At 42.9% G+C, this 26418-nt stretch overlaps 1 protein-coding gene across 6 annotated transcripts in view; it reads right to left on the reverse strand.

Annotated features, from left to right (window-relative positions):
* The window catches only part of LOC117673969 (laminin subunit beta-1-like), a 96336-nt gene that overhangs the window by 17190 nt on the left and 52728 nt on the right, over positions 1-26418 (reverse strand). For all 6 annotated transcript variants that reach the window (XR_015731693.1, XR_015731692.1, XR_004593629.3 and 3 more), the window contains exons 17-29: positions 24303-24424; positions 22215-22335; positions 20844-21036; positions 18894-19037; positions 16578-16809; positions 14752-14915; positions 13138-13362; positions 10285-10499; positions 10052-10148; positions 8056-8434; positions 3328-3512; positions 2501-2742; positions 1403-1606 (exon numbers count right to left, since the gene is read on the reverse strand). Coding sequence is in view for 3 of the 6 variants with exons in the window: in XM_034431718.3 (XP_034287609.3) it covers positions 1403-1606; positions 2501-2742; positions 3328-3512; positions 8056-8434; positions 10052-10148; positions 10285-10499; positions 13138-13362; positions 14752-14915; positions 16578-16809; positions 18894-19037; positions 20844-21036; positions 22215-22335; positions 24303-24424 (2523 nt within the window). In the remaining 3 variants the exon portion in view is untranslated. The remainder of the gene's footprint in view (positions 1-1402; positions 1607-2500; positions 2743-3327; positions 3513-8055; positions 8435-10051; positions 10149-10284; positions 10500-13137; positions 13363-14751; positions 14916-16577; positions 16810-18893; positions 19038-20843; positions 21037-22214; positions 22336-24302; positions 24425-26418) is intronic.

Below are 26418 nucleotides of genomic sequence, written 5' to 3' on the forward strand. Positions count from 1 at the left end.
TATTTATTTGATTTTATTTTTTTATTTTTTTTGGACACTTTTGTGACTTAACATTGGAACTGTTCACAACAGGAACAGTACCCTGACTTTTAAGGAAGAATGCTTATTTACAGGTAGTCCTCGACTTACAACAGTTCATTTAGTGACCATTCAAAGTTACAACAGGGCTGAAAAAAAGTGACCTGACCATTTTTCACAGTTGCAACCTTTGCAGCGCCCTCGGGGTCATGCGATCAAAATTCAGATGCTTGGCAATTGGTTCATACTTATGACCATTGGTGTGCCCCAAAATCACGTGAACAGGCTTTGCAACCTTTTGACAAGCAAAATCAATGGGGAAGCCAGATTCCCTTAACAACCATGTTATTAGCTCATCAATTGCAGCCATTCAGTTAAGAGTTGTGGCAAGAAAGGTCATAAAAGGGGGCAAAACTCACTTAACACACTTTTTTTTAAGCCATTCCTGGGGACAGGAGGAGTTAACCAGAAATCATTAATCAGCATGTGTGAATCAGCTGCTCAACACAATAAGTCAGAATACTTAGCAAATCAGGCTTAATATCGTCTGCAAAATAGTACCATTTAAAGGCACACATACGGTTATACATTACTGCATATTGTTTTTATAAGGCTTTTAGTTCCTTTCTTTCTTTTTTCTTTTTAAATAATAATCTGGTGTAAAAGTGTGTTAGAATCCGAGTCCAGGGGAGGACTAAAAATGTTGACTAGCCTTGAATCAGTTGATGGGGAGAAAGCTGCGGAAAGCAGGCCCTCCCATTGCTTCTGTAGTAGTTTCTGTTGTGAATGCAGAATCACCTCATGGCGATATGCGTGGCAAACAAATTTAATAAATAAATAAAATAAATTAGTCTGGCAAGATTCCTATCAATAGGCAAGTAGAAATAAGCACACCATTCTGATCAGCTCCCTAGGTCATCCTGGTTCCTTACACCTGACAAAAGCACATATGTACGTACATACATACATACATACATACATACATACATACATACATACCAGTGATAGGATCCTCCCTGTTTAACAACCAGTTCGGTGTTCGTGCAATTTGCGTGTGCTGGGCGTGCACTTTCAAGGAATCTTCACTTCCCAGTTTCTTTGGAGGAGTTACACAGCTGATTTGCGCAGCAATCTGCTCTACCGCGCGAATCAGCTGAGAAGATAAAGGTCTGAAAGTAGCACGGACGGGCGGGTGGGCCCATCTGAATGTCAAGGTGAACCGGTTCGCTCCCAGCTGATTGTCGGAGCTACCGGGTCTCCCGAACCAGTCCGAACCAGTAGAATGCCAACCCGATACATACATTAAATCAACTAAGAAATGTGATCTACAATTTAACAGCATCTCTTCACAGGATGCTTCCATACAGTTAGCCTGGCATTGTACCTTGTTAACAATGGTGACCAGCTGACTTGCTGTAGTCTCCAGCCGTTGTGAGAGATTCTGGGCAGAATGTAGGGCTTTGGTGGACACAGGAAGAGCTCCAGTACACTCAGGGCCTCCACAGTGCCTTTGGCCTGAACTGTCCTTACAGGAAGCTCCTCCACAAGGAGCGTCTTCACAGGCCTCTTCTCCAGAACCTCCGCAGATCTAGAACAAGACAACAAACCAAGATTATCCAGCGAAAAGAAATCTCCGGTGAACAGTGGACCTCATCAATAGACCAAGAATGAAAATGCTGGACTCAGGAACAAGGAGCAGGAAAGGGATATGAATTCAATGTGCATTTGACTGCAAAATTGTCTATTTTTGCTTGTTTGTTTAACCAATATGCATGAACCTAAATTTGGCATTTTTTTCCCAAATTCTGCAATGTAATTTCTATTAAAAATAACATATGAGGGAAAAATCTCAACAAAATACAAATTGCCATGCGTAAACATCTATTACATTAGGGAATGCGGTGGAATGTAATATGGATTCCCAGGGGCGAGGACTGCTTTCCAGAGGGCAAAGAGGAACAGAGCTTGGAAAGTTTGCTCAGCAGGAAGAGAGTTAAAACTAGCAGTTCTCAGAGTATAACTTATATGTAGCTGTAGCTATGTAGATAGTTGCTTTAGTCTGGCAAGATTCTGTCTATAGGTGAAGAACAATAAAGGAAACTACTCAGAAGCTTCTCCCTATGTCGTTCTTGGTTCTTGGGGCCTGACAGGGAATATTTTAAAAATTGTGTGTATTAGACACCATTGCAAAGAAAAATGTACATGATTGGAGATCGCATCAAAACCATACATGTTTAAGTGACCATTCTTATAGAAAAGTTCTCAAATTCAACCTAGTAAACCTGGCTGGCTTGCAAAAATCAGGAATTGGAAAAAAAACCCCAAACTTTTTAGAACTGGCAAACTTGCAGAACCAGAACTGGCACTTTGGTCCATCTGTAGTCTAACCAGCAGGCGGTTTGGGCAGGGCTACTATTTCTATCTCCGAGCAAACTCCTCTCAGCTTCTCCCACTGCTACTCCTTCCCTCTTACGGAACTTACTTTCTGGTTGATCCTGTTTAGGCTGAGGGCATCGACTTTTCGTTGGATATTATTCAGAGTCCTTTGGCGAGCAGCTGCCCTCTTGCCAAAATCATTTCCTCTTTGTCTCAACAGCTCAACAGTGACCTGCCGGGTATGTTTGGCTTGGACCACGGGACTTTGACGCCCTCGAACGGAGGCATTGGCCTGCCTCATAGCCTGTTCTGACTGCTGGAAGTACTCCACGATGCTACGGAAAGACTCTGCCGGCAGAGGAAAAACAGGGTTTAATCAAGAAAGGAACATGAGTTGTATGGATGCTCCTTTTACGTAACATGGCAACTACAATTAGAACAGAATAACAGAGTTAAAAGGGACCTTGGAGGTTTTCTAGTCCAACCCCCTGCTTAGGCAGGAAACCCTATATCACTTCCGAGAAATGGTTGTCCAATCTCTTCATAAAAACTTCCAGTGTTGGAGCATTCACAAGTTCTGGAGGCAAGTTGTTCCACTGATTCATTGTTCTAACTGTCAGGAAATTTCTCCTTAGTTCTAAGTTGCTTCTCTCCTTGATTAGTTTCCACCCATTGCTTCTTGTCCTACCCTCGGGTGCTTGGGGAAATTGTTCAACTCCTTCTTCTTTGTGGCAGCCCCTGAGATATTGGAACACTGCTATCATGTCTCCCCTAGTCCTTCTTTTCATCAGACTAGACATACCCAGTTCCAGCAATTGTTCTTTATATGTTTTAGCCTCCAGTCCCCTAATCATCTTTGTTGCTCTTCTCTGCACTCTTTCTAGAGTCTCGACATCTTTTTTACATCGTGGTGACCAAAACTGGGTTCCTTACCACTGAAGCTGCCGTTTACCATCTTTCCCAGCTGACTTCTAAGGTAGTTGACAGTCTGGTTCAGTTCGTCTACTTCTTCATTCAACGCATTGAGGTGGCCCCTCTGCTCTGTGACTTTCCATTCAGTGCTATCCAGGCACGAATCTGTATCTTGCAGGTAGTCCCACAGCTTATCCATGTCTGCCCTAAGAAAAGGAGGGTAACATAATGGCACAGGTCCCACTCCGCCATATGCTTTTTGGCCAAGACATTCCTTGCAATAAAGATAGGATATACAGGTGGTCCTCGACTTACGACAATAATAGAGCCCAAAATTTCTGTTGCTAAGTGAGACAGTTTTTAGGTGAGGTTTGCCCTCATTTTACGATCTTCCTTGCCCCAGTAATTACATGAATCATTGCAGTTGTTAAGTTTGCAACATGGTTATTAAGTGAATCTGTCTTCCCCATTGACATTGCTTGTCAGGAGGTTGCAAAAAAATGATCACCTGACCCTGGGATACTGCAACTGTCATAAGTAACGCTCTCTACATGGGGCTCCCCTTGGGGTGCACCTGGAGGCTCCAACTGGTGCAGAATGCGGCCGCGCGGGGGATTATGGGAGCGATGGAGCGCTCCCATGTGACTCCTCTCCTGCGCGAGCTGCATTGGCTTCCGGTGGACTTCCGGGTGCGCTTCAAGGTGTTGATGATCACCTTTAAAGCGCTCCATGGCTTAGGGCCGGGGTACTTATGGGACCGCCTTCTGCCACCAATTGCCTCCCACCGGCCAGTTCGCTCTCACAGAGAGGGCCTCCTCAGGGTGCCGTCAGCCAGACAATGTCGGCTGGCGACCCCCAGGGGGAGAGCCTTCTCTGTGATGGCGCCTACCCTCTGGAACAATCTACCCCCAGAGATACGAGTGATCCCAGACCTCCAGACTTTTCGTCGGGCCCTTAAAACCTATTTCTTTCAGTTAGCCGGGCTGGCCTGATTTTATATTGGTTTTTAAAATTGATACTGATTTTAATTGGAATGTTTTAAATTATGGGCCAAACTTTATTTAATTATTTTAAAACTATTTTAACTTTTGTGTACAAATGTTTTATTTTTGGCTGTTCACTGCCGTGAGTCCGAAAGGAGAAGGGCGGTATGGAAATTTAAATAATAATAAATAAATAAATAAATAAGTACTGTACATGCCAATTGCCAAGCATCCAACAGTTGTAAATGTGACAAATGGTCATAAGTGACTTTTTTCAGCGCTGTTGTACCTTTGAATGGTCACTAAATGAATGGCTCTAAGTCATGGACTAGCTGTAAATGAGACGCAGAGGCAAAATAATTCAGTGATCTGTATTCCCCTCATGGGGGATATCCTTCTGCTTTAAAAGAAAAACTTCAAAGTCAAATTCAGGAAGATTTGAAAAAAGAAAAACAAGGAAAGCCATAATTTAAGACACTCAATGGAAATTAGCCACACATAAACTATACAAACATGAATAGGACAGAGGACTTGCAGCAAGGGGTGGATATAAATGAAAATACAGAAAGAAAATAATTCAGTGATGCCTATCCCCATTATTCTCTTCCTCTCTTTTAAAGGTTTAGAACTTTAATTCAGGAAGACTTTTCAAAGGAAAGGATAGACATCTCTGTGGTTTTGAAAAAGTCATTCAAATAAACCCTAGAACCGTGATGGTGAACCTGTGGCACGTGTGCCACAGGTGGCACGTGGCGCCATATCTGTGGGCACGTGAGCGTTGCCCTAGCTCAGCTCCAGCATACATGCGTACACCAGCCAGCTGATTTTCAGGCCTTTCGGGCCTACCAGAAATCGGGAAATGGGCCGTTTCTGGCCGCCAGGAGGGTGAGGAAGGCCATTTTCGCTCTCCCCAGGCTCCTAGAAAGCCTCTGGAGCCTGGGGAGGGCAAAAAACAGGCCTACAGGGCCCACCGGGCCATCACATGCCAAAAGCAGGGGGAGCACGGGGGAGGTCGTATGTGCATGCATGGGGGGGCGGGGCACATTAAATTATGGGTGTGGGCACGCACACGCTTGACACCCCCACGCTGCCTCACTCTTTTGGCACGCAACGGCAAAAAGGTTAACCCTCACTGCCCTAGAACTATCATTATAAGTAAAGTTCCAAAATGGTATGAACTATATAATTTTCAAGACCCTGTGTGTACGTATTGTTGCTTCTGTGAGAGGTGCAGTCCAAAGTACAGGTAATCCTTGATGTTGGATATTTATCCTATGGTTGGGTAGGTAATATATAGAAAAACTATATTTTGTGACTTTAAATGATATAAGAAGAATGATTGGCTGTGCTATTATCAGGCAGCCGTAAAAGTAGACAGGAAGCCCCGGAGCTCCTGCTCCTGCTATTTGATGATTGATCTCCTGAAGAGGGACTGTGTGTGACTGAAGAGAACTGTAAGCAAACTATGTTTTGTGTTGGAGAGTGATTATTCGAAGACGTGTTATCATTGTTTTGAGTAGGGTTGCCAGGTCTGCTTCCAAAAAATAGCGGACAAGCCGGTGTGTGTGTGTGTGTGTGTTAAGTAGTAAAATTTTTTTTAAAAAAATTACAATTAAATTATATATTTTCTTACAAACATTTTAACACGTATTAAAATAATCACTTCAAAACTTTACTTAAAATTCAAAACATCAAATATATTATAATAATATGTAAAATATGAAATTACATTTTACTTTGCTGTCGTGTGTATTTTTTATTTGACTGCGCAGCTTTGATCAATTCTTTGTGTTTAAGGAATAATTCTTTAATTTCAGTACAACGTTGAGAAATATTAAAAAATATACAATCATAAAGCTTTTGAATAAAAAAAATGTCCACTATTTTGTGAAAAGAAATAGTGAACATAATGTGAAGAAAGTGGACTGTCCGCTCAAATAGTGGACACCTGGCAACCTTAGTTTTGAGAAACCAAGTTTGTGTTTTCACTAAGAGTAAAGAATGCTTTTTTTCACCGTTCAGAGTCTGTGAGTATCTGTGTGTTTAACCAGCAACGTATCTCTTTGCTGTCCGGTCTGTTGCCTACTATGCAGAGGGAAGTTTTACCCTTAACACTTGACTTATAACAGTTTGTTTAATGACCATTCAAACTTACAACAGCACTGGGAAAAAAAAGTGTCTAATGACGGTTTTTCATACCTACAACCGTTGCAGTATCTCTATTGTCACATGATCAAAATGCGGAAACTTAAGCAACTGACTCATACTTGGGCTCAATTGTGGTCATAAATCGAGGACTACCTGAACAGTGCCTCTTTCAACTACTGTCCACCAGGGGGCCATAGGCAACAGATAGAGAGAGTAAGGATTTACTTTGGGTCCCTTTCCCACCTTGCCTGGGCTTTGTTCACTAATCTGAGGTCACTTCCTTCTTCCTTGACACAATTGGGATTGGAATGTCAGTAGCTAAGGCAATCATTAAGTGAACTGCACCCAATTTTACGACCTTTTATGTCATGATCGTTAAGTGAATAATCACAGTCGTTAAGTGAATTAGATGGTCATTAAGTGAATCTGGCATTTGTAGTTTTTTTACCTAACATGATTTTTTTGGCCTAGAAGTCACTGTCAGAACAGACTTCTAGGCAAAAAATAGTAAAGTAATAGGAAGTGTAGGAAGTTAACACCCACCCCTTGCCTAGAAAAATGAAATATTCTAGGAAGTATTAAAAGGGCAGAATATTACACCTCCCTAGATGAGAAATGGAGAAACATGTTTTTTAGGCAGGAAGCAGACTCACTCTTAATAGCTCTCACGAGATCCAACAAAGGTAGGATTAGCCCTCAGCCATAATAGGAATTGCCCCAAACCCTCTTCATTACATCATCACCCAGCAAGATTCAACCAGGCCTGGGACTCAAAAGACAACCTACAAAGTTACCCCTGCATGGCCCCATGGGAGTCTAACAACCAATCAGAATGCAAGCTCAAATTCAAAGCCCAACAGGGGGTATAAATATATGCCTCTCTCCACCACATGTGATTTTTTTGTTTTTTGCCCAGGACCCAAAAACCCCATGTGGTCCTATCCACCATTAAACCAACTTTCCAAGTAGTCTCCATGTTTCCAGTGTTTTTCTCCCTACTTGGAACTGAACCCAGATGGACATTTCTTCCAACAATTATAACGCTTAAGATCATTTTAGTGAATTCTAGGCAAAGTCTGCAGCTTTAGAACTGTACAGAGAATTGACGGTAACTGACTGAGAATTGACTTATGATGGTCTTATGTATTACTTCAACATCATCCATCTCCTCCCACTTATGACCGTATGACTGTAATTTTGTTGCTGGCATCCTTATGATTTATATTGATATTGTTTCCTGATTGCTTATTTGTACCCTATGACTATCATTAAGTGTTGTACCTTATGATTCTTGATAAATGTATCTGTTCTTTTATGTACACCGAGAGCGTATGCACCAAGACAAATTCCTTGTGTGTCCAATCACACTTGGCCAATAAAAAATTCTATTCTATTCTATTCTATTCTATTCTATTCTATTCTATTCTATTCTATTCTATTCTACTCTACTCTACTCTACTCTATTCTATTCTACTTTCAGCAGCTGATGATGATAATGATCATCATCATCAAAAAGCAGAGTGTGTGTCATGCACAGAAAACAAACAAGAGACCATATCTCCGTTTCTCCTACCTGTTCTCCCCACCTCCTGCCTATTGGCATACCTATTTCTCCTACCTTGTATCTGCTAGGAGGTTGTTGAGCTGCTGCAGCACAGAACCACTCAGACTCTTTCCATCCATCAGAAGCTGCTCCACCCAAGCCAAGCTGCTCTCCAGGCTGCGCAGACGGCTGTTGCTGGCTTCAGGTATTGGGCCGCCTTCCTTCAGGGCCCGCACTCTGTCCTGCAGCCTTTGCAGCTGCTCATTGAACTGGTTTAGCACGAGATCCCACTGGCCAAAGCACTTATGGCAGGGAGAACAGTGGGGAAAATTCTTCTGGAAACCACGTTGGCACTGGTTACAGTTTCTCCCCGTAAAGCCGCCGCGGCATAAACAATGTCCAGTGAGACGGTCACACTGCGGACTCTCAGAGCCGATAGGGTCACATTTACAAGCTGCAGAGGGTAAAGACAGAGGTCATATCCAAGAAAAGTTAATAAGCTAATAAGAGAGAGAGACAGAGAAAGAAAGAAAGGGAAAGAAAAATTAAGGAAGGAAGGAAGGAAATAAGAAAAGAAAGGAAGGAAGGAAGGGTCATCGTATATAATTGTTAATATTATTTTTTTATATTTTGGATCCACTACTAAATTATAGGGACGCGGTGGCTCAGTGAGACACTGAGCTTGTCGAGCGAAAGGTCGGTAGTTCAGCGGTTCGAATCCCTACTGCCGTGTAACAGCGTAACAGCGTGAGCTCCCATTATTTGTCCCAGCTTCTGCCCAACCTGGCAGTTCGAAATCACATAAAAAATGCAAGTAGAAAAATAGGGACCACCTTTGGTGGGAAGGTAACAGCGTTCCGTGCGCCTTTGGCGTTTAGTCATGCCGGCCCCATGACCACGGAGACGTCTTCGGACAGCCCTGTTTCTTCGGCTTTGAAACAGAGATGAGCACACTGCCCCCTAGAGTCAGGAATGATTAGCACATATGTGCGAGGGGAACCTTTACCTTTACTAAATTATAGAATAGGTTTGATAGGAGATGGAGGTTAGAGCAAGATACCAATTTGGTATCTTCCCCAAGTGTGCAGCTTCAATTTTTTAAAAAAAATTGTGAATGCAACATTTAAGATCAATGTTTATTTAATATAAATAAATAACACAATAAAGAAAATCAAGCACGGATACCAAAATGTGGGGGCATAAACAAGCAACCTGAAATGTCATAAAACTAATATATTCTGCTCCCTCATTATAAGCCTACCATTGTATGTGACATTTCACATTTTCATTTGTATGGAGATAGTTCCATTTTCTAGCTTTGATTAGAATTTAAGAGTTTTTGATTCTAATGAGAATGATGGCAGGAGACATCTAATATGCCAAATTGGGGAAAGCTGGTTTACAATCTGGTACAATTCTGAACTTATTTCCCTGAGAACAACCTCCCAAACGGGTGAAATGCTCCCGGTTCGGACCAGATCCCCAATCCTGTAGCAATGATGGCGGGTGGTTCGGAGAACCGGTAGCGAAAATCCCTGCCCATCCCACCATGCCCAGCTGAGCTGCACGATCATCAGAGGCTTTTTTTTTTTTTTACTTTTAAAAGCATTTTTTTCTTCGGCCGAAGAGATTGTAGAAAAATGTTTTTAAAAAGCTCTGACGAACTCAGCTGAGTTGCCTGATCGTCAGAGCCTTTTTTTTTCTTTTAAAAGCAAAAAAAAAAAAAAATGCTTTTAAAAGAAAACAAAAGCCTCTGGCGATCAGGCAACTCAGCTGGGATCATCAGAGCCTTTTAAAAACATTTTTTCTACAATCTCTTCGGCCGAAGGAGTTGTAGAAAAAATGCTTTTAAAAGTTAAAAAAAAAAAAAAAGTTGGCCACGCCCACCCAGTCACATTACTCATCACCACCACCAAGCCATGCCCACAGAACCAGTAGTAACAAATTTTACATTTCACCACTGCTCCCAAACATCCAACTCTTAAACTGATAGGGTTTTCAATCTGCTGTTTTGTGTGCGCATTGTACTGTTGGTAGAAAGTGCCTGATTACATTTGATGCTCATATTTACCTAAGCACTGATCTTCAGGGTCGCCCCAGTGGTTTTCTTGGCAATGAGAACAAACGCGGCCTCCAAAACCTGGCTGGCAGTGGCACTGCCCTGTAAACTGAGTAAAAATAAAAACGGGGGGGAGGGGGAAGCAATTTAGAATGAGGGCAGTGATATAGCAGAAGCCCCAAAGTCAGCGGGCCTGTTTTAGCACCTCTCATTTGGGGTTAACTTTCCAAAGTCTTAGTCCTCACCATGTTGCAGTCTGCGCGCAACGAATGGGTCGGATCACAGTTACATGGCTGGCAGCCTAAGTCGCTGCCGAAACCCCAGAAGTTCTGGGCACATCTGTCGCAGTTCTTTTCCACCACGTTGGCACGGCAGGGGCAATGGCCTGTAGTTTGATCGCAATGGCAGATGCCTTCGGAGCAGTGGGTGGGCAAAGTGCCCTGTTCATTACAAGTGCAGCCTGGGAGAAAAAGTAAAGGATTAGCATCAGTAAAGTTACAACTTCCCTGCCTGTCTGGCTCACAGCTTTTCCTGCCAAGAATTTCTCTGGAATCCACAAACAGAATTTCTGTTTCACCCACCTGTGGGATCTGGTGTGATTCACGAGACGGCAGAATGTGTAGCATTTAAGAATTTCAGAAGGAATACATAAGCATATATTGATTTTTGCTTCAGGTGCAGTTGTAAGAATCACATAGGATCTTTCACTGAAGTCTTTTTTTAGAGGTCTCATTTTCCACCACCCCCTGAATCTAGTTTGGGAACAGCTCCCAAACACCATTTTGCCAGTGTGCAGCTGTGCCAAGATATTTGGGTTAATACACACATCCATTGATATCCCGGCCCAGAAGATTTTTGAGGCTTCTCTGGATTGATTAAGCTATTAGCTGTTCAGGAGGAATGTTTCATACATGACCAGGCAAATATACATGCACTAATTCAGATGGATAAATGCGCAGACCGTATATGTGATTTTGGGAGGAAGGAGAGAGAAGAGCTGTTTGAAGGAGTGGGAAAGCACTGGGATCTTCTGGAGTTGTTGGGAGACGGGAGCAGAGAAAATAAGCCCTGATTAGCTGCCCTACTTCTAAACCAGTTTACTTCGTTTTCTAGGAATCCAGCTGAAATTAGTGGAAAATACAAAATATTGGGTGAAGTTGAAAGAAAGCTGGGATGCGAATCAACATGGGGAAAAGGGGCCAATATTGACTCAGATACAGAAACTACATGAAAGAAGGCTCCACATTTTCTCCCACTGATACCAGTGTAAATAGGCTCCAGTCCCAATGATTGTTCACAGCATTACTGGTGTGAATGAGAATTGAAATGTCGGTCAGAAACCAGGAGGACAAAAATGTGATTTTTGAATATAAATTCAAACAAAGACAGGACAACCATTTGACCAAGATGGTGTAAGGTCTCCTGCCTTGAGCAAGGGATTGGATTGCAGCTGGCACTCGAGTCGGACAATGAGGCGGCTGGAGAAGATGTGGTGCCAGAGGTGGGGATTCAGCCAGGGCCTTCAGAACCTCCAGAAGCTCCCTTAAATGAAGAGGATGAAGAGGAGGAGCCAGGAGTGGCAGGAATGGCTCCTCAGGAGGAGGTCTCCTTGAGAGTAAGGCTTGGGGCTAATTGGCCACTCCCTTAGCCTATTTAAGGAGGAATGCCGACTGAAGCAATTTGCAGGGAACAACTTAGTTTACATACCTTCGTGTCTTGTCTTGCTTATCTTATCAGCTTCCTGCAAATTGCTTCTGGGCATTCTGCCAACCATAGTAAGTTTTCAGTTATTATTTTTTGAATTCTTGGGGGCTGTTAATGCAATTAATTAACAGCCGTTGTTGTAAAAGACTGGTTTATTCAGTAAATTAAGGTTTGAACAGACTTTGTGTGTGCTGCATTCTTTGGTGTCCGTAGCTGGGGCAGAACAATCCCCAATCCCCGGGCCGCAGCCCACTACCGATCTATGGCCTGTTTCAAATTGGGTTACGCAAGCAATGGATAGGCATGCACTCACAAAGCTCCAATCGCGCGAGTGGCAGGCAAGCGCACATGTGCGAAGCTCCGCTTGTGTGAGTGGAGGGTGCTTGCGCTCACGTGCAAAGCTCCACTTGCACGAATGGAGCTTTGCATACGAGCCTAAGCATCCTCCACTCATTTGAGTGGAGCTTCGCGGGCAAGTGCCCACCGCTTGCACACGAAGCTGCATTCATGTGAGCAGAGGGCACGTGCACCTGCCACTCACAGCCCCTCCCCCGCTGCACCGAGCCAAGCTGGGGACCGCTGTTCTATATTCTCTCAACCCAATCTACTTTATCAGATTGCCGCTGGGAGGATGAAATAATTCCCCCACGCACCATACTGAGCTTCCAGAAGAAAAGAAAGAGAGAAAGGGAGAGAAAGGGAGACATGATAGCAGTGTTCCAATATCTCAGGGGCTGCCACAAAGAAGAGGGAGTCAAACTGTTCTCCAAAGCACCTGAGGGTAGGACAAGAAGCAATGGGTGGAAACTAATCAAGGAGAGAAGCAACTTAGAACTAAGGAGAAATTTCCTGACAGTTAGAACAATTAATCAGTGGAACAAGTTGCCTGCAGAAGTTGTGCATGCTCCAACACTAGAAATTTTTAAGAAGACGTTGGATAACCATTTGTCTGAAGTGGTGTAGGGTTTCCTGCCTGGGCAGGGGGTTGGAATAGAAGACTTCCAAGGCCCCTTCCAACTCTGTTATTCTATTCTATTCTAAATGAAATGAAATAAAAACTTATCATAATCTCAGAACTTCAAGGAGACCACCCAAAAGCCTCTTCTCATTCCCCCATGAATTTCTGCCTATCATTCAAGCTGGCTCAATCAAGAGCTCTGGTGGCGCAGTGGTTAGAATGTAGTACCAGTTTTGCAGGTACTAAAGTCTGCCGACTTCAGGAGTTCAATCCTGACTGGCTCAAGGTTGACTCAGCCTCCCATCCTTGTGAGGTGGGTAAAATGTGGACCCAGATTGTTGGGGGAAATATGCTGACTCTGTAAACCGCTTAGAGAGGGCTGTAAAAGCACTGTGAAGCGGTATATAAATCCGAATGCTATTGCTATTTCACTCACGTCGGCAGCTCCGTTGAAAGGCATTGCCGTAGTAGCCAGGCTGACATTCGGCACAGTGGGGTCCACCAGTGTTGTAAAGGCAATGTAGACACTGACCAGTATGTGGGTCACAGGCCTCGGGGTCACTGGGGTCAATGTTATTGTTACACTGACAAGGGCGGCAGGCACCACCTTCCTGCCCAGGGCTTCCAAAATAGCCAGGGGAACAGCGATCACATCGTGGCCCTGCCAGAAAAAGAGCAAGTTATCCATGAGATTTTTTTTTTTTTAAATGGAACTTTCTCCTTCCTCTTCCTTCCGCTACTTTACAATCAGCCAATACTACTGAATTTCTGAGAAATTGGGAGAAGGGATTGGGTTGAAGTTGGTGGAGGAAATTTGGATTCATAGGATTTCTGGTGTCCAAAGTCAGATATTGGATAACCATTTGTCTGAAGTGGTGTAGGGTTTCCTGCCTAAGCAGGGGGTTGGACTAGAAGACCTCCAAGGCCCCTTCCAACTCTGTTATTCTGTAAATAATTACATTCACTGTCCCAGTTGGGTATGTACCAGAGGTGCTATTCAGCAGGTTCTGACCAGTTCTGGAGAACCGGTAGTGGAAATTTTGAGTAGTTCGGAGAACCGGTAAATACTACCTCTGACTGGCCCTGTCCCCATCTATTCTCTGCCTCCCGAGTCCCAGCTGATCAGGAAGAAATGGGGATTTTGCAGTATCCTTCCCCTGGAATGGGAAGGGAATGGAGATTTTACAGTATCCTTCCACTGGAGTGCGGAGGGAATGGAGATTTTATAGTATCCTTCTCCTGGAGTGGGGGGGAATGGAGATTTTACAGTATACTTCCCCTGCCACGCCCACCAAGCCATGCCCACAGAACCGGTAGTAAAAAAATTTGAATTCCACCATTGGTGTGTACTGTATGTCTGTATGTGCATGGAAGGGAGGGAAAATTAGCAGGAGATAAATCAAGTGATTGCAAATCTTAAGACTGCACAATCCTGCTCCCTGCATCGGTCTGCAAAAGACATGGGAGTGGGGGTCTCAAGTATCTTCTGACTGTATTCTTTTGGTGAGTCACATGTTGGGCAGGCCAACTTAGCATAACTGTGGCAAGAGTCCGATAATGCTTCAAAGGGATACTGGAGAAGGTGGCCTTGCAAAGGATGGAACATCACAGAATTCTGAAACTTAAATTATTGCAGCAATCATACACCTTCCTTGACCCAGGATACAGGTAGTCCTCGACTTGCAACCATAATTGAGTCTGTTAATTACAGATATAAGTCATGGTAGCTGTTAGGAACCTGATTTTATGACCTCTTTTGCAATGATTGTTAAGCGAATGCCATAGTTGTTAAACAAATTCCGGTTCTCCAATGGGCTTTTTTTTTGTTGCCAGAAATAAATGCCCAAGACAGCAAAAAAACCTACAGAAAATTAGAGTCATGTGATCACGGGACATCACAAATGGCCGTAAACACAAGTCAGTTATGAAATGTGATCACATGACTGTTGGAACTTTGAAATGGGATCATAAGTAGCTGTGGAGGTCTGCTTTAACTCTGAACTGTCACTAAGCAACTGGTCGTTAAGTGAGAATTACCTGTATACCTTACCTGTGTAGCCAGGAGCACACAAGCAAACGATCTGATTTGTGTCTCTGTCAGCCTGGCACGAAATGCCGTGATAGTGCCGAGAACCTGGATATCCAGGACAGGGACACGGCCGACACTGTTGCCCTGATCCCAGGACTGGGTCTCCATAGTATCCATCCAGGCACCTGCAAGTGAAGCAAAAGTCCAAGAAATGATCAGCATCTGAAATTATCACGACCTTTTCAAGGTTATTTTTCACAAATTACCATATTTTTCAGAGTATAAGATGCACTTTTTCCCCCCTAAAAGGGGGTGAAAATTTAGGTGTGTCTTATACACCAAATGTAGCCCCATCCACCCACTGGCCCTCACCCTTTGGCCTCTGCCTCGCAGCAGTTACCCCCTTGCAAGCAAATAGCAAGAAAAAACAGCTCCTTTCAGCTTCAGCACAGCCTAATTAGCACAAGTTGATTGGATCGGCTTCCCGACTCTCAGCTGATTTGCTCTCAGCTGTTTTGCAAGGCTCTGCTGCTTGCTGCAAAGAGGTAAATTGCTGGAGCAGATTTTTTTTTCCCTTGTGCTAATCAAGGTATGCTGAAAACGAAAATGAAAGTAAAGCAGGCTGTCTGCTGTTTGCTGCAAAGGCAAAATTGCTCAGAGGCAGAGGCAGATTTCTTTTTCTTCTTTTCCTCACCAAAAAAGGTAAGTGTGTCTTATACTCCGGTGCGTCTTATACTCTGAAAAATATGGTAGTATTGTCCAGAATGGGCACTTAAATCGATATTATATCAAACCTGCTGCAGCAGATTCTGTGAAGCACTACCAACATTATAATGTCCAATGAAGAAGATGGTCTTATCAAATACAGGTAGTCCTCAACTTACAACAGTTCATTTAGTGTCCGTTCAAAGTTATAACGACACTGAAAAAAGTGACATGACTGTTTTTCACAATTACAACCTTTGTAGCATTTTATTTATTTATTTTATTTTATTTATTTATTTATTTTGTCAAGTACGTATTAAATAATATATATAAGCATGAATTGAATACATAAAATGAATATAATTAAAAGGAACATTAGGACAGGGATGGTAGGCATGCTGGTGGTTTTATGCAAGCCCCTTACAGACCTCTTAGGAAAGGGGTGAGGTCAACAGTAGCCAATCTAAGGTTAAGCATCCCCATTTTGATCATGCGATCTAAAATCAGATTCTTGGCAAGTGTCACTTCAGGTCTGAAATAGATGCTCTATTGCTACTTGATGGACATTAATTACTGGATTCCAGCCCTGAGTAAGGGTTAGACTGGATGACCTATAAGTGTCTTTTAATTCATAATTTCTATAACTCTACAAGTTAATATTGCACTCTACAGCACCCTCCAACATATTCCTTCTTAACATTTCCCTCCTCAAACTCATAGGTAACCTACTTTCTGCTAAACTTTCTATGCCAGCAATTGTTTATTTAGTTACGCAATTTATCTATCATCTCCTTATTGACCGGTTCATAGATGTCACACAGGTTCTTCCTAAAATAACTCTGCAAGCTCAGCTCAGCTCTTCCCCTGAAGATTGGTATCTACGGAGTAAGAATAATGCCATTCTTAGGGGAGAATAAATGAAAGGCTCTTTTAGATTGCTTCGAGGCTGAGAACAAGATGGGGGAAGAATACCACTTGTATCTTTGATCATTAATCCTTTCCAGCATAAATAGATACATCTCTCAAAACATTTTATTCATTGAAAATGCTTAATCAATAGTTCTCAGCGCAACATTTCTACCATGGCTTAATGAAGTGGGTGGGGCCTTACTCTTAACTTTCCATTGGTCTGCCATACTCACCTTTCACAATGGCGGCCTGCTGTATAATCTCGGCATTCTTGACAGGCTCCGGTGTGTGAATCACATTTCTCTGCGTGCCCGTTACAGTGACAAGGACGGCAGTGAGGGAAGCCCCACTGGTCTAGTGGACACTGTTCACACTGGCGTCCCACGATACCCTGCTGGCATCGGCATTGCCCACTGACTGAGTCACAGATTTTGGAGACCGAGCCCTCAGGGGAACAAGCACAGGCTGTGAAAACAAAAACTCAGGGATCAACAAACATGGAGACCTTGATAGATAGAATTTAGGATAATTGGGAAATTGTGTTAAAGAGCATTATTTGAACTAAGAACTATGTTTAAATGTTAAATTGCTATATTTCTAAAATTAAAAAGATAAAGATTTAAATTTGATAAAGTAATAATGGAATAAAGACTTAATGAGCCTAATGAAACATAAATATGTTTGAATTGTATTATCAATAGTGAGGATCTAGGGTAAGAATGGTTGCATTATGAGTTATTAATTGAATTAAGACTTAAGGTGGGTTAATAGAAGGGTTATTGTTTTGATTAAGTAAATATGTGTTGATTTTTTTTCTAAGATGGTATTAGTTGTATATGTGATCTAAGATTTAGAAATAAGTGCTATGGCAAAATAGAATAGATAAAATTTTGTTAAAGATTTTGTTAAAAACTGAACAAAGTGATGACTGGATCAAAGCTCTGTTCCGAAAGGATGTAATCTGTATGTTTGGAAAAAAATAAAAAAACTTTTTGCAAAACAAACAAACAAACATGGAGACCTTATTCTGATGGTGGGTCAGGAAGGCTTATTCAAGGGTGTCCATTGAATGAGAACGGAATTGCAGGGATGGAAGTAATTTGTGTCATTACAGGCAGTCCTCGGCTTACAACCGCAATTGAGCCCAAAATGTCTGTTTCTAAAGCAAGACAGCTGTTAAGTGAGTTTTGCCCCATTTTACGACCTTTCTTGCTGCAAGGGTTAAAATGATCACTGCTGTTGTTAAGTTAGTAACACAGTTGTAAAAGGAATCCGGCATCCCCATCAGCTTTGCTTGTCCAAAGATCACAAAAGATTACCACCTCTTGTTAGATACAGAACAGCAACCTGGGGAAAAAGCAACTGTCATAAATATGAATCAGTTGCCATGTGGCCAAATTTTGATCACGTGACCATGGGGATGCTGCAATGGTCGCAAATGTGAATTGGTCGTAAGTCCAATTGGTCGATAGATTGGGGTGTCACTGAGTTATCTGTTAGGCTATCTATTCTGCTGAACAGATGGAGAATAGATTTGTCCCAGTGGAGGCACAAGTTTCCTGATGCAGCTATTATGCCCATCTCACCTCTGGCACAAAACACTTTTTGGTTTTTTTTGTTACCTACAGTATAGCAAAGGCAAATAGAACATCTCCTTCGAGGTGACCTCAGCTCCTGGTAAGAGCATAGTGATGACCATGAGGTTTTCCTGGTCACAACAGAGAAGTGATTTGCTAGTCTGTTGTCTTTTCAGAGATGCTGTTTTTTTCCTGCATCTCAAACTCTAAATGCTGCTGTAATAAAAATTTTCAATGCAGCCTTTGAATTACTGTTGTGTGGATAAGGAGGAAAGACTAGATAATATAATCTCATGTGGCCCAGGTTCGGTTCAAATGTAATCACTGTTGGATATTTAAGTATTTTCTATCATTATTTTGGTTTTCGTTTAGTTGAGTACTGCATTTGTTCCAGGGGTGGGTTCTACTTACCTTTACTAACGGTTCGCAATGGAATCGCGCTTCTGTGCATGTGCAGATTGCCTATGATGACATCTTGGGTGGGTGAGCGGAGCCTCCCGCCGGTTTTAATACCGGTTCTTGTGAACTGGTCCAAAGCGGGGGCAACCCACCACTGATTTGTTCCCCCAACGTTTGGGCTTTTTAAAAAAGTAGCTTAATATATCATTACATTTTTTTCTACACCAAATTTATTTTTCGTGTGTGTGTGTGTGTGTGTAAAATATTAGGTATCTTAAACTATGTAGTTTAATTATAAAACAATAACATATTTGATTATATTCTTACTTAGTTTATACTATATATAATCTATCATCTCTCTCCCATCTCTCTATTATCTCTCTTTAATCCTAATCCTAATCCTAATCTAAATCGAAACTGACATCGCTTGTGCCACAATATGAACAAAGAGTACCTTTCTTTCAACCAGCTGTTGCATACCTCTCTGACTTAGGATGCTGGTTGTTATTGTGCTTGTGTGTTTCCTTCCAAGCATACACTTTGGAAAAAGATAAAAATGAATTAGCTACTCACAACTGCAGCCGTAAGGTCCAAATCCGTAAGTGCCTGGGATACACCGGTCACATTGCCGACCCATAACGTTGGGTTTACACTGGCACTGTCCTCCCAGTTTATGGCAGACGCTGCTGGTGGAACCCTGGAGGTCACACTGGCAGGCTTAGGAGGGATAAAAAAACAGCAATGTAAGAATTAGGGTTACAGGTGGAACACAAAAGACATTCTGCAATCAACTAAGATTGGACAGATCTTGGATTTTTGGGTCACAAGATGAAGGATGTGAGAGAATGCCTCCCTGGAACACCGAATAAAACTTCTCCCTCTAGAGCTGACTCAGAAGGCAAGAAGTGTTAGGGACATGCCTGCTTATGTTATGCAGTAGATTATGCAGCAGAACTCCAAAAAGCTATTGGAGATAATGAAATAATCAAGGAATTAAGACATAGTTTTCAGCAGTAATCAGGCTACTGCATTCCTGATATTCTCAGCATTTGCTTTATTAGCTTGAAAACTTTAAAGGTTTCTAGACTTCATGATTGTAGATTTTAAGACATCTCAGCCACTGGTCTGGAAATAATGTTTTCTGACTGCGGAATTCAGAAACAATCATTCACAGCAAAATTCCCTTTCTTATACTTCTCTCGTAATGCCTCCTTAGGCGTTTTAGTCACCACCCTATAAAAAAGAGGTTGAGACTCTAGAAAGTTTGTTTTTAATTTTTATATGTATGTATTTGATCTTGGCTGTTCACCGCCCTGAGTCCTTCGGGAGAAGGGCGGTATATAAATATAATAAATAAATAAATAAATAAGTGCAGAGAAGAGCAACCAGGATGATTAGGGGCCTGGAGGCTAAAACATACAATGAACGGTTGCAGGAACTGGGCATGACTAGTCTAGTGAAGAGAAGGACCAGGGGAGACATGATAGCAGTGTTCCAATGTTAGAGGGGCTGTCACAGAAAGGAGGGGACAATCTATTTTCCAAAGCATCCGAAGGCCAGACAAAGAATGGATAGAAACTGATCAAGGAGAGATCCAACCTAGAAATAAGGAGAAATTTCCTGACACTGAGAACAATCAACCAATGGAACAGCTTGCCTTCAGAAGTTGTGGTAGCTTTATCACTGGAAGCTTATAAGAAGAGACTGGACAGCCATTTGTCAGAAATGACATAAGGTCTCCTCCTTAATCAGGAGATTGGACTAGATGACCTACAAGATCCCTTCTAACTCTCTTATTCTGTATTCTTATGTACAAATGGAGCTCACCAGGGGTGGGCTGCTGGGGGTTCGCAGGGGTTTGGGAGAACCTCTAGCTAAGATTATGTGCAGTTTGCAGAACCCCCAAATCCCATTCCTGGCTGGTTCCATCCACCCCACCCCACCCTGCCCAGGAGTCCCCATATGGCCCATTTTGGATGCAGGTAAGGGCAGGGCGGGCACAGAGGCTCGGGGAGGGCAAAAAACAGGAAGTTTGGGAAGGCTGGAAATGGGCCTGTTTCTGGCCTCTAGAGGGCCTCCGGAGCCTGGGGAGGCCGTTTTCGCCCTCCCGGAGGCTCGAGAAAAGCCTCTGGAACCCGGGGAGAGCAAAAATGACACACACACCCCGTGGTGCAGGAGGCTGACTAGGCCACGCCCACCATGGCCACGCCGACCCAGCAACTGGGCAGAGAACTCTTTGCTAAAATTTTTGAAGCCTACCCTGAGGAAACTTCCAGCCTTCAGACCAAAACTTGCTGATTATAGGAAATATTTTGCTACATTTGTCCCCATTTAATTTTCAGACACTGGGCTCTATCCTTGCCCATAGCATTATAACACCAATTTCAAGAAGATCAAAGCCGGAATTCCCACCATTGGTCCATACATGTTTGTTGACGATTCTTAGAATTCAACATCCTTGGAGAATGAGATACTAGCCCTCTCCTACCTGGGGGTGGGTGGGGGGGGCATTCTTTCACTTACGCAGAGCCCCGTCGTGGATTATGGCAGAAATGCTGCAGAGCAGGTGGGCACAGGTCTCAGGCAGGTCAGGCATGGTGGCCATGCGAAATAATTCCAGGCATGTGTAGTGTTCCAGGGCCTCCCGGCGCTCCACAGAAGCTGGATCATCACCATGGAGACCAGGTAGTTCTGTCACGTGGGGTAAAAGAACCAGCTGTGGGATAAAGGGGGGGAGGAATCTTAGAGCGGGGGGGAACACTAATGGAAGGAAAGATACATGTCCCAGGATAATGTTGCAGGATCCAATCTGGGTCCATCACTGGCACCAGAGGTTTAGTCTTCCGAGCTTTCGTGCTCGTGCTGGAGCCCATCCTCAGGGAACTTCTTTCTCACCAGTTCCCTGAGGATGTGCTCCAGCATGAGCCTGAAAGCTCAGAAGACTGAATCTCTGGTGCCAGTGACTGAGCCAGACTGGATCCTGTGAAAAAAAACATTGTCAAATATCTCTCACTCTCTAACACCTCCCCCCCCCCATCTATCTACCTCATTTACCTCTCACTCAATCTTTCCATTCACAAAATGCTCAGGTAGCTTGACACATTAACACATTACAGGTATTCCTTAGCTTACAACCATTCGTTTAATGACCGCTCAAATTTACAATGGCCCTGGAAAAGGTGAGTGATGATCGTTTTTCACACTTATAGTGTCCCCATGGTCACGTGTTCAAAATTTGGATGCTTGGCAACTGGTTCGGAATCATGCTGGTTATAATAGGCCCAGAGTCAAGGGATTACCTTTTGTGATCTTCTGACAAGCAAAATCAATGGGGAAGGCAGAGTCACTTAACAACCATGTTACTAAACTTAAGAACTGCAGTGATTCCCTTAACAATTGTGGCAAGAAAGGCCACAAAATGGGTCAGATCTCAGTTAAGCGTTTTGCTTAGCAGCAGAAATGTTGCGCTCAATTGTAAGATCGTATATCAAGGACTGTCTCTTCACCAGACCATAATTTGTTTACTAGTAGCTTCTGGATTAAAACATCCCAGGGGTGGGTTCTAAAATTTTTTACCACTGGTTCTGTGGGCGTGGCTTATTTTGTGGGCGTTGCTTGATGGTCATGTGACAATTATTTAGGATTTAGCAGAGGTACTGGTTTACCAGGCTTTTAACTGCTTGCAGAACTGTACCGATCTACCCATTTATTTTTGCAGGCACCGGTCTACTCATTTGTTTTCTTTTAACACTGATCAGCTGTAGGGCGGCCCTTTGAAGCCCCGCGGCAAGAGTTTAAACAGTTTTTTTTTTCCCTCTAGCCATCAGCTGGGACTCAGGAGGCAGCAATAGATTGGGGGTGGGGCCAAATAAAAGGTAAGAATAATGTTCTCACCGAGTCTACCAGGATGAAAGCTCCAGGATGGCGTTGTGCCACGCCTGCTCGCTGGAACCGCACGATGATCTTGTAATGGTTTCTGGGCTCAAAGCAGAAGGGCCTTGGCAGAAGCAAGTATCTGGGGAGCAACGATAAGCAAAGATCTTGTCAGGAAAAAACACATTACGTGAATGACAGTAGAGACAGATGCCGGCAGGATGAAGAGCTCAGTTCATAAATCAAGAAGGTTATGATAGTAAGCTTGGGGAATGGATACCTGCACTTGCCAGATCTGAAGATCAAAGGCAATTATGTTGAGAAGAAAGACGTAGGGCCAGATCACCTATAAGCCCATCTGCTGAGCCAAACTATTAAGCATCTTGTTAGAAAGAAGGAGATGTCCCATAACCCAGCGGTAATCTTCGGACTGCAGTGGTGGGCTCCAAATTTTTTAACAATGGGTTTCCTGCCATAATGACTGGCTGGGCGGGCGTGGCCAACTCTACATCACTTGTGTGGGTGGTTCCCGTATGGGAGAGGCAGGGTTGGGGAGGGAATCTAGGTGTCTCTGGTGGGGGGAGGAAGAAAGATCCAATGCCCAGCAGCAGAGATGGAGAGGGAGAAGGGGCCAGTAGCAGCCGCTAGCATTGAGGAGAGAGTGCCACACAGAAACGGGAGCACACAGGAACGCTGCGTCCTTCTCCCTCTCCGTCTCCATTGCTGAGTGATCCCGTGCAAAGAAGGGGGCTAGCAGAGAGGGGAAGAGTGCGAAGTTGCTGCTTCTGGGATGAGGAGACCCGGAACTTGTCTGGATCCGGCTTACGCGGCTTCTCTTCCTCTTGCAGCCAGCTTTTCTGGGCCGTTTTCAGGCTGTTTTTCGGGCCATTTTTGGGAGAGAGGGAGAGAGAGAGAGGGAGAGGGAAGGAGAGAGAGAGAATCTATAAAGTGAAAAGGAGAGAAATAGAACAAGATTGGAAAGCCAGAGAAAAGAAAATCCATAAATTGATCAGAATCTCTCACAAATGTTAGAAACTAAATTCATGCAAAATGGAATTTGTGTGTAGAGAAATAAGCCGTACAATTAAAAAAAAACCTAGATAGACACAACAGACTTTGAAAAGAAATATCGAGTTAGTAAGTATTTTAGAAAGAAATTATGGAAGTGATGAGTCAAAGTCTCATGCAAGATCAAATTCCACTGGCACACGCAGAGGCCCTTGGCCAAACCAAAATATCAATAACTTTCTAACCACATAAAACACAGGAGCTTTTCATTTAATTATAGGGAAAAAAATCAGTCAATCCAGCACCAAATATCCAGATGAAAGAAAAGTCAGTTGTGCCAAAACACAAGTTTCAACCTTACAATGTTACAATTGGAACATGGGTAAAGAGACTTGTTGGTTAAGTCATTATTTGGCAACCTATCTACCTCATTCAGAGAAAAGATACCAGGTGCCATTATCTTCCATTTTTAACCCTTCTTTCTTCTCCCACACCTTCTTCCATCTTTTCCTTACCAGTAAAAATCCCTTAAGGATAGAAAATCAGAGTACTGCACAGTGTCTTATTAAAAATGAATAATTACTATTTTTCAGAAAATTTTAGCACTTTGTTTGCTGTAGATTTTTTTGTATTTTGTATCTAAGCACTGATGATGTTACCTAGTTTGGTAACAAAATGTCAAAAAGTTAAAAATGGCAGCTGCATCCACATGATCAAAGTCCCACCCCTTTTTAACATGTGACACACATAGAAAGAGGCAAAGTGTTGAGTGCGTGATCACAGCTCCATCCTAACATTTTAAGCCTCTCTGCAGACATTCATCTGCTGAATAATATATTCTGTTCTTGAGTATCAAAGGACTCTGGAAAATATGGAATTTAGCCCACAGCGCTGTTTCATTTTGTCAGGCACATCCTAAAATCCATCAACTAAAGAACAGTCATTAGTGATGGGAAGCCAGTGAAAACAAACAGTAGCAGACTCTGTAATAAACCTCTCCATTGAGTAAGCAATTTGGAATAAGATTAAAGAACAACGTTTTAGTTTAAGATCTCTTGTGTCCACAAAAATTGCCCGCCAGCTCCCATCCTTTTTTCTCACCTGGAGGTATGAGGCAAACTCCCTTGATACACTTGCTCGGAGGGCAGCAAGTTGCCACAACGTGGACTCACTGGTAGGTCCTGCGAGCTGACACTGACAACAACTTCCCAATCTTCTGTGGACTGAAGAGGAGATACAACAGGTTTAAAGACAGAATCCCAGAGTAAATAGTGCCTTCTCAAATTTTCACACAGAGTGAAGATCCTTCATGAGAGCTTTATTTATTTATTAGATTTGTATCTCACCCTTATTACTTGATAAGTAATTCAAGATGGCAAACATACATAATATTCCTTCCTCCTCTTATTTTCCTCACAATAACAATCCTGGGACGTGAATTCAGCTGAGAGGGAGTGACTGGCCTAAAGTCACTCAGCTGGCTTTTATACCAAAGGCAGCACTAGAACTCACATTTTCCTAGTTTCCAGGCTGGCACCTTAACTACTGCACCAAACTTCATAACTCTTTCTGACTCAAAAAGTGTTCATAACTAAGATTCATTATTAAAAAACAAATCAGTAATCACAAAATTAAATCCAGAGAAAAAGATAGGCGTGGTTTAGAAACCACTAAAACCTGACCAAACATTTATTATGATCATAGCCAATGGTGAAATCCAAATTTTTTTTTTACCGGTTCTGTGGACGTGGCTTGATGGACGTGGTGTTGCTTGGTGGGCGTGGCAGGGGAAGAATACTGCAAAATCTCCATTCCCACCCGACTCCAGGGGAAGGATACTGCAAAATCTCCATTCCCACCCTACTCCAAGGGAAGGATACTGCAAAATCCCCATTCCCTCCCCACTCCAGGGGAAGGATATTGCAAAATCTCCATTCCCACCCCATTCTGGGGCCAGCCAGAGGTGGTATTTGTCGGTTCTCCGAATTGCTCAAAATGTCTGCTACCAGTTCTCCAGAACCTGTCAGAGCCTGCTAGATTTCATTCCTGATCACAGCCCTTCTTTCTGTCAAGGAGATCTTGGTGACCATGTATATGGAGTCAGACACCACATTATTCTCAGAACAATCAACCTGTGAAACAGATTTTTCTGAAAAAAGTGACTGGCCCAAATTCAGGTGATATCAGCCTTCCCAAGTAGACCAGACAGCAAACATGACCAGATGAGCTAATTCTACTTGTATGACTATATGAGGCTTGTGTAAAGGTCATGTAAGGCTATATGAACAGAAACGTGCAAGTCTCCGTGTGCACATTTCCCACTTTTATAGTCTGAAAAGCTAGGTAGGGTCCCTTCTGAGCTGCTTTCTCTCCCCATTATGCAGTTGTGGGCTATGCCATCTCTTATTCCCTTGGCAGAATGCCTTCACACCATCTCTCAAGGTCTTTCTCACATACCAATTAGATGTAGTGAGTTCCAAAACCTAACATGGACTTGAATCTGGGTCTCTTTTGCCCCAGAATAACAATGTGATATGTTCACACTCTGGTTTTTTATAATTTAAATATTTTCACTGCCAGCATAGCCATCATTGGAGCCAGTTTGATGTAGTTTTTAAGGTACGAGACTAGAAACCAGGAGACTGTGAGTTCTGGTCCTTTCTTAGGCACAAAGCCAGCTGGGTGATCTTGGGCCAGTCACTTTCTCACAGCCCTAGAAAGGAGACAAGGACAAACCACTTCTGAGATCTTGCCAAGGAAACTACACTATCAGCAAAGCTGAAGGTCATAGTTGGCCTTATATATGTGGACTTTAATAATAACAAGGATAGATTTGTATAATTACAAATAGCAATAACAATAGCTTTTAGACTTATATACCACTTTACAGTGCTTTACAGCCCTCTCTAAGCGGTTTACAGAGTCAGCATATTGCCCCCAACAATTTGAGTCCTCATTTTATCGATCTTGGAAGGATGGAAGGCTGCGTCAACCTTGAGCCTGGTGAGATTCAAACTGCCAAATTGCAGGCAGCCAGCAGGCAACAGACGTAGCCTGCTGTACTGCACTCTAAGCACTGCATCACTATATACATGTATGGCTCATGTATACATGTATGAATTGAGAACTGCTCTCTTCCTTGGAACAGTCCAAATATATATCACATTGCAATATTCAATATTCCAGGCTCAAAAATTATAGCAGATCTCTTGTGGTA

The sequence above is a fragment of the Pantherophis guttatus genome, chromosome 2 (genome assembly GCF_059756535.1).
Source record: "Pantherophis guttatus breed Tessera chromosome 2, ASM5975653v1, whole genome shotgun sequence".
Lineage (NCBI taxonomy): Eukaryota > Metazoa > Chordata > Lepidosauria > Squamata > Colubridae > Pantherophis > Pantherophis guttatus.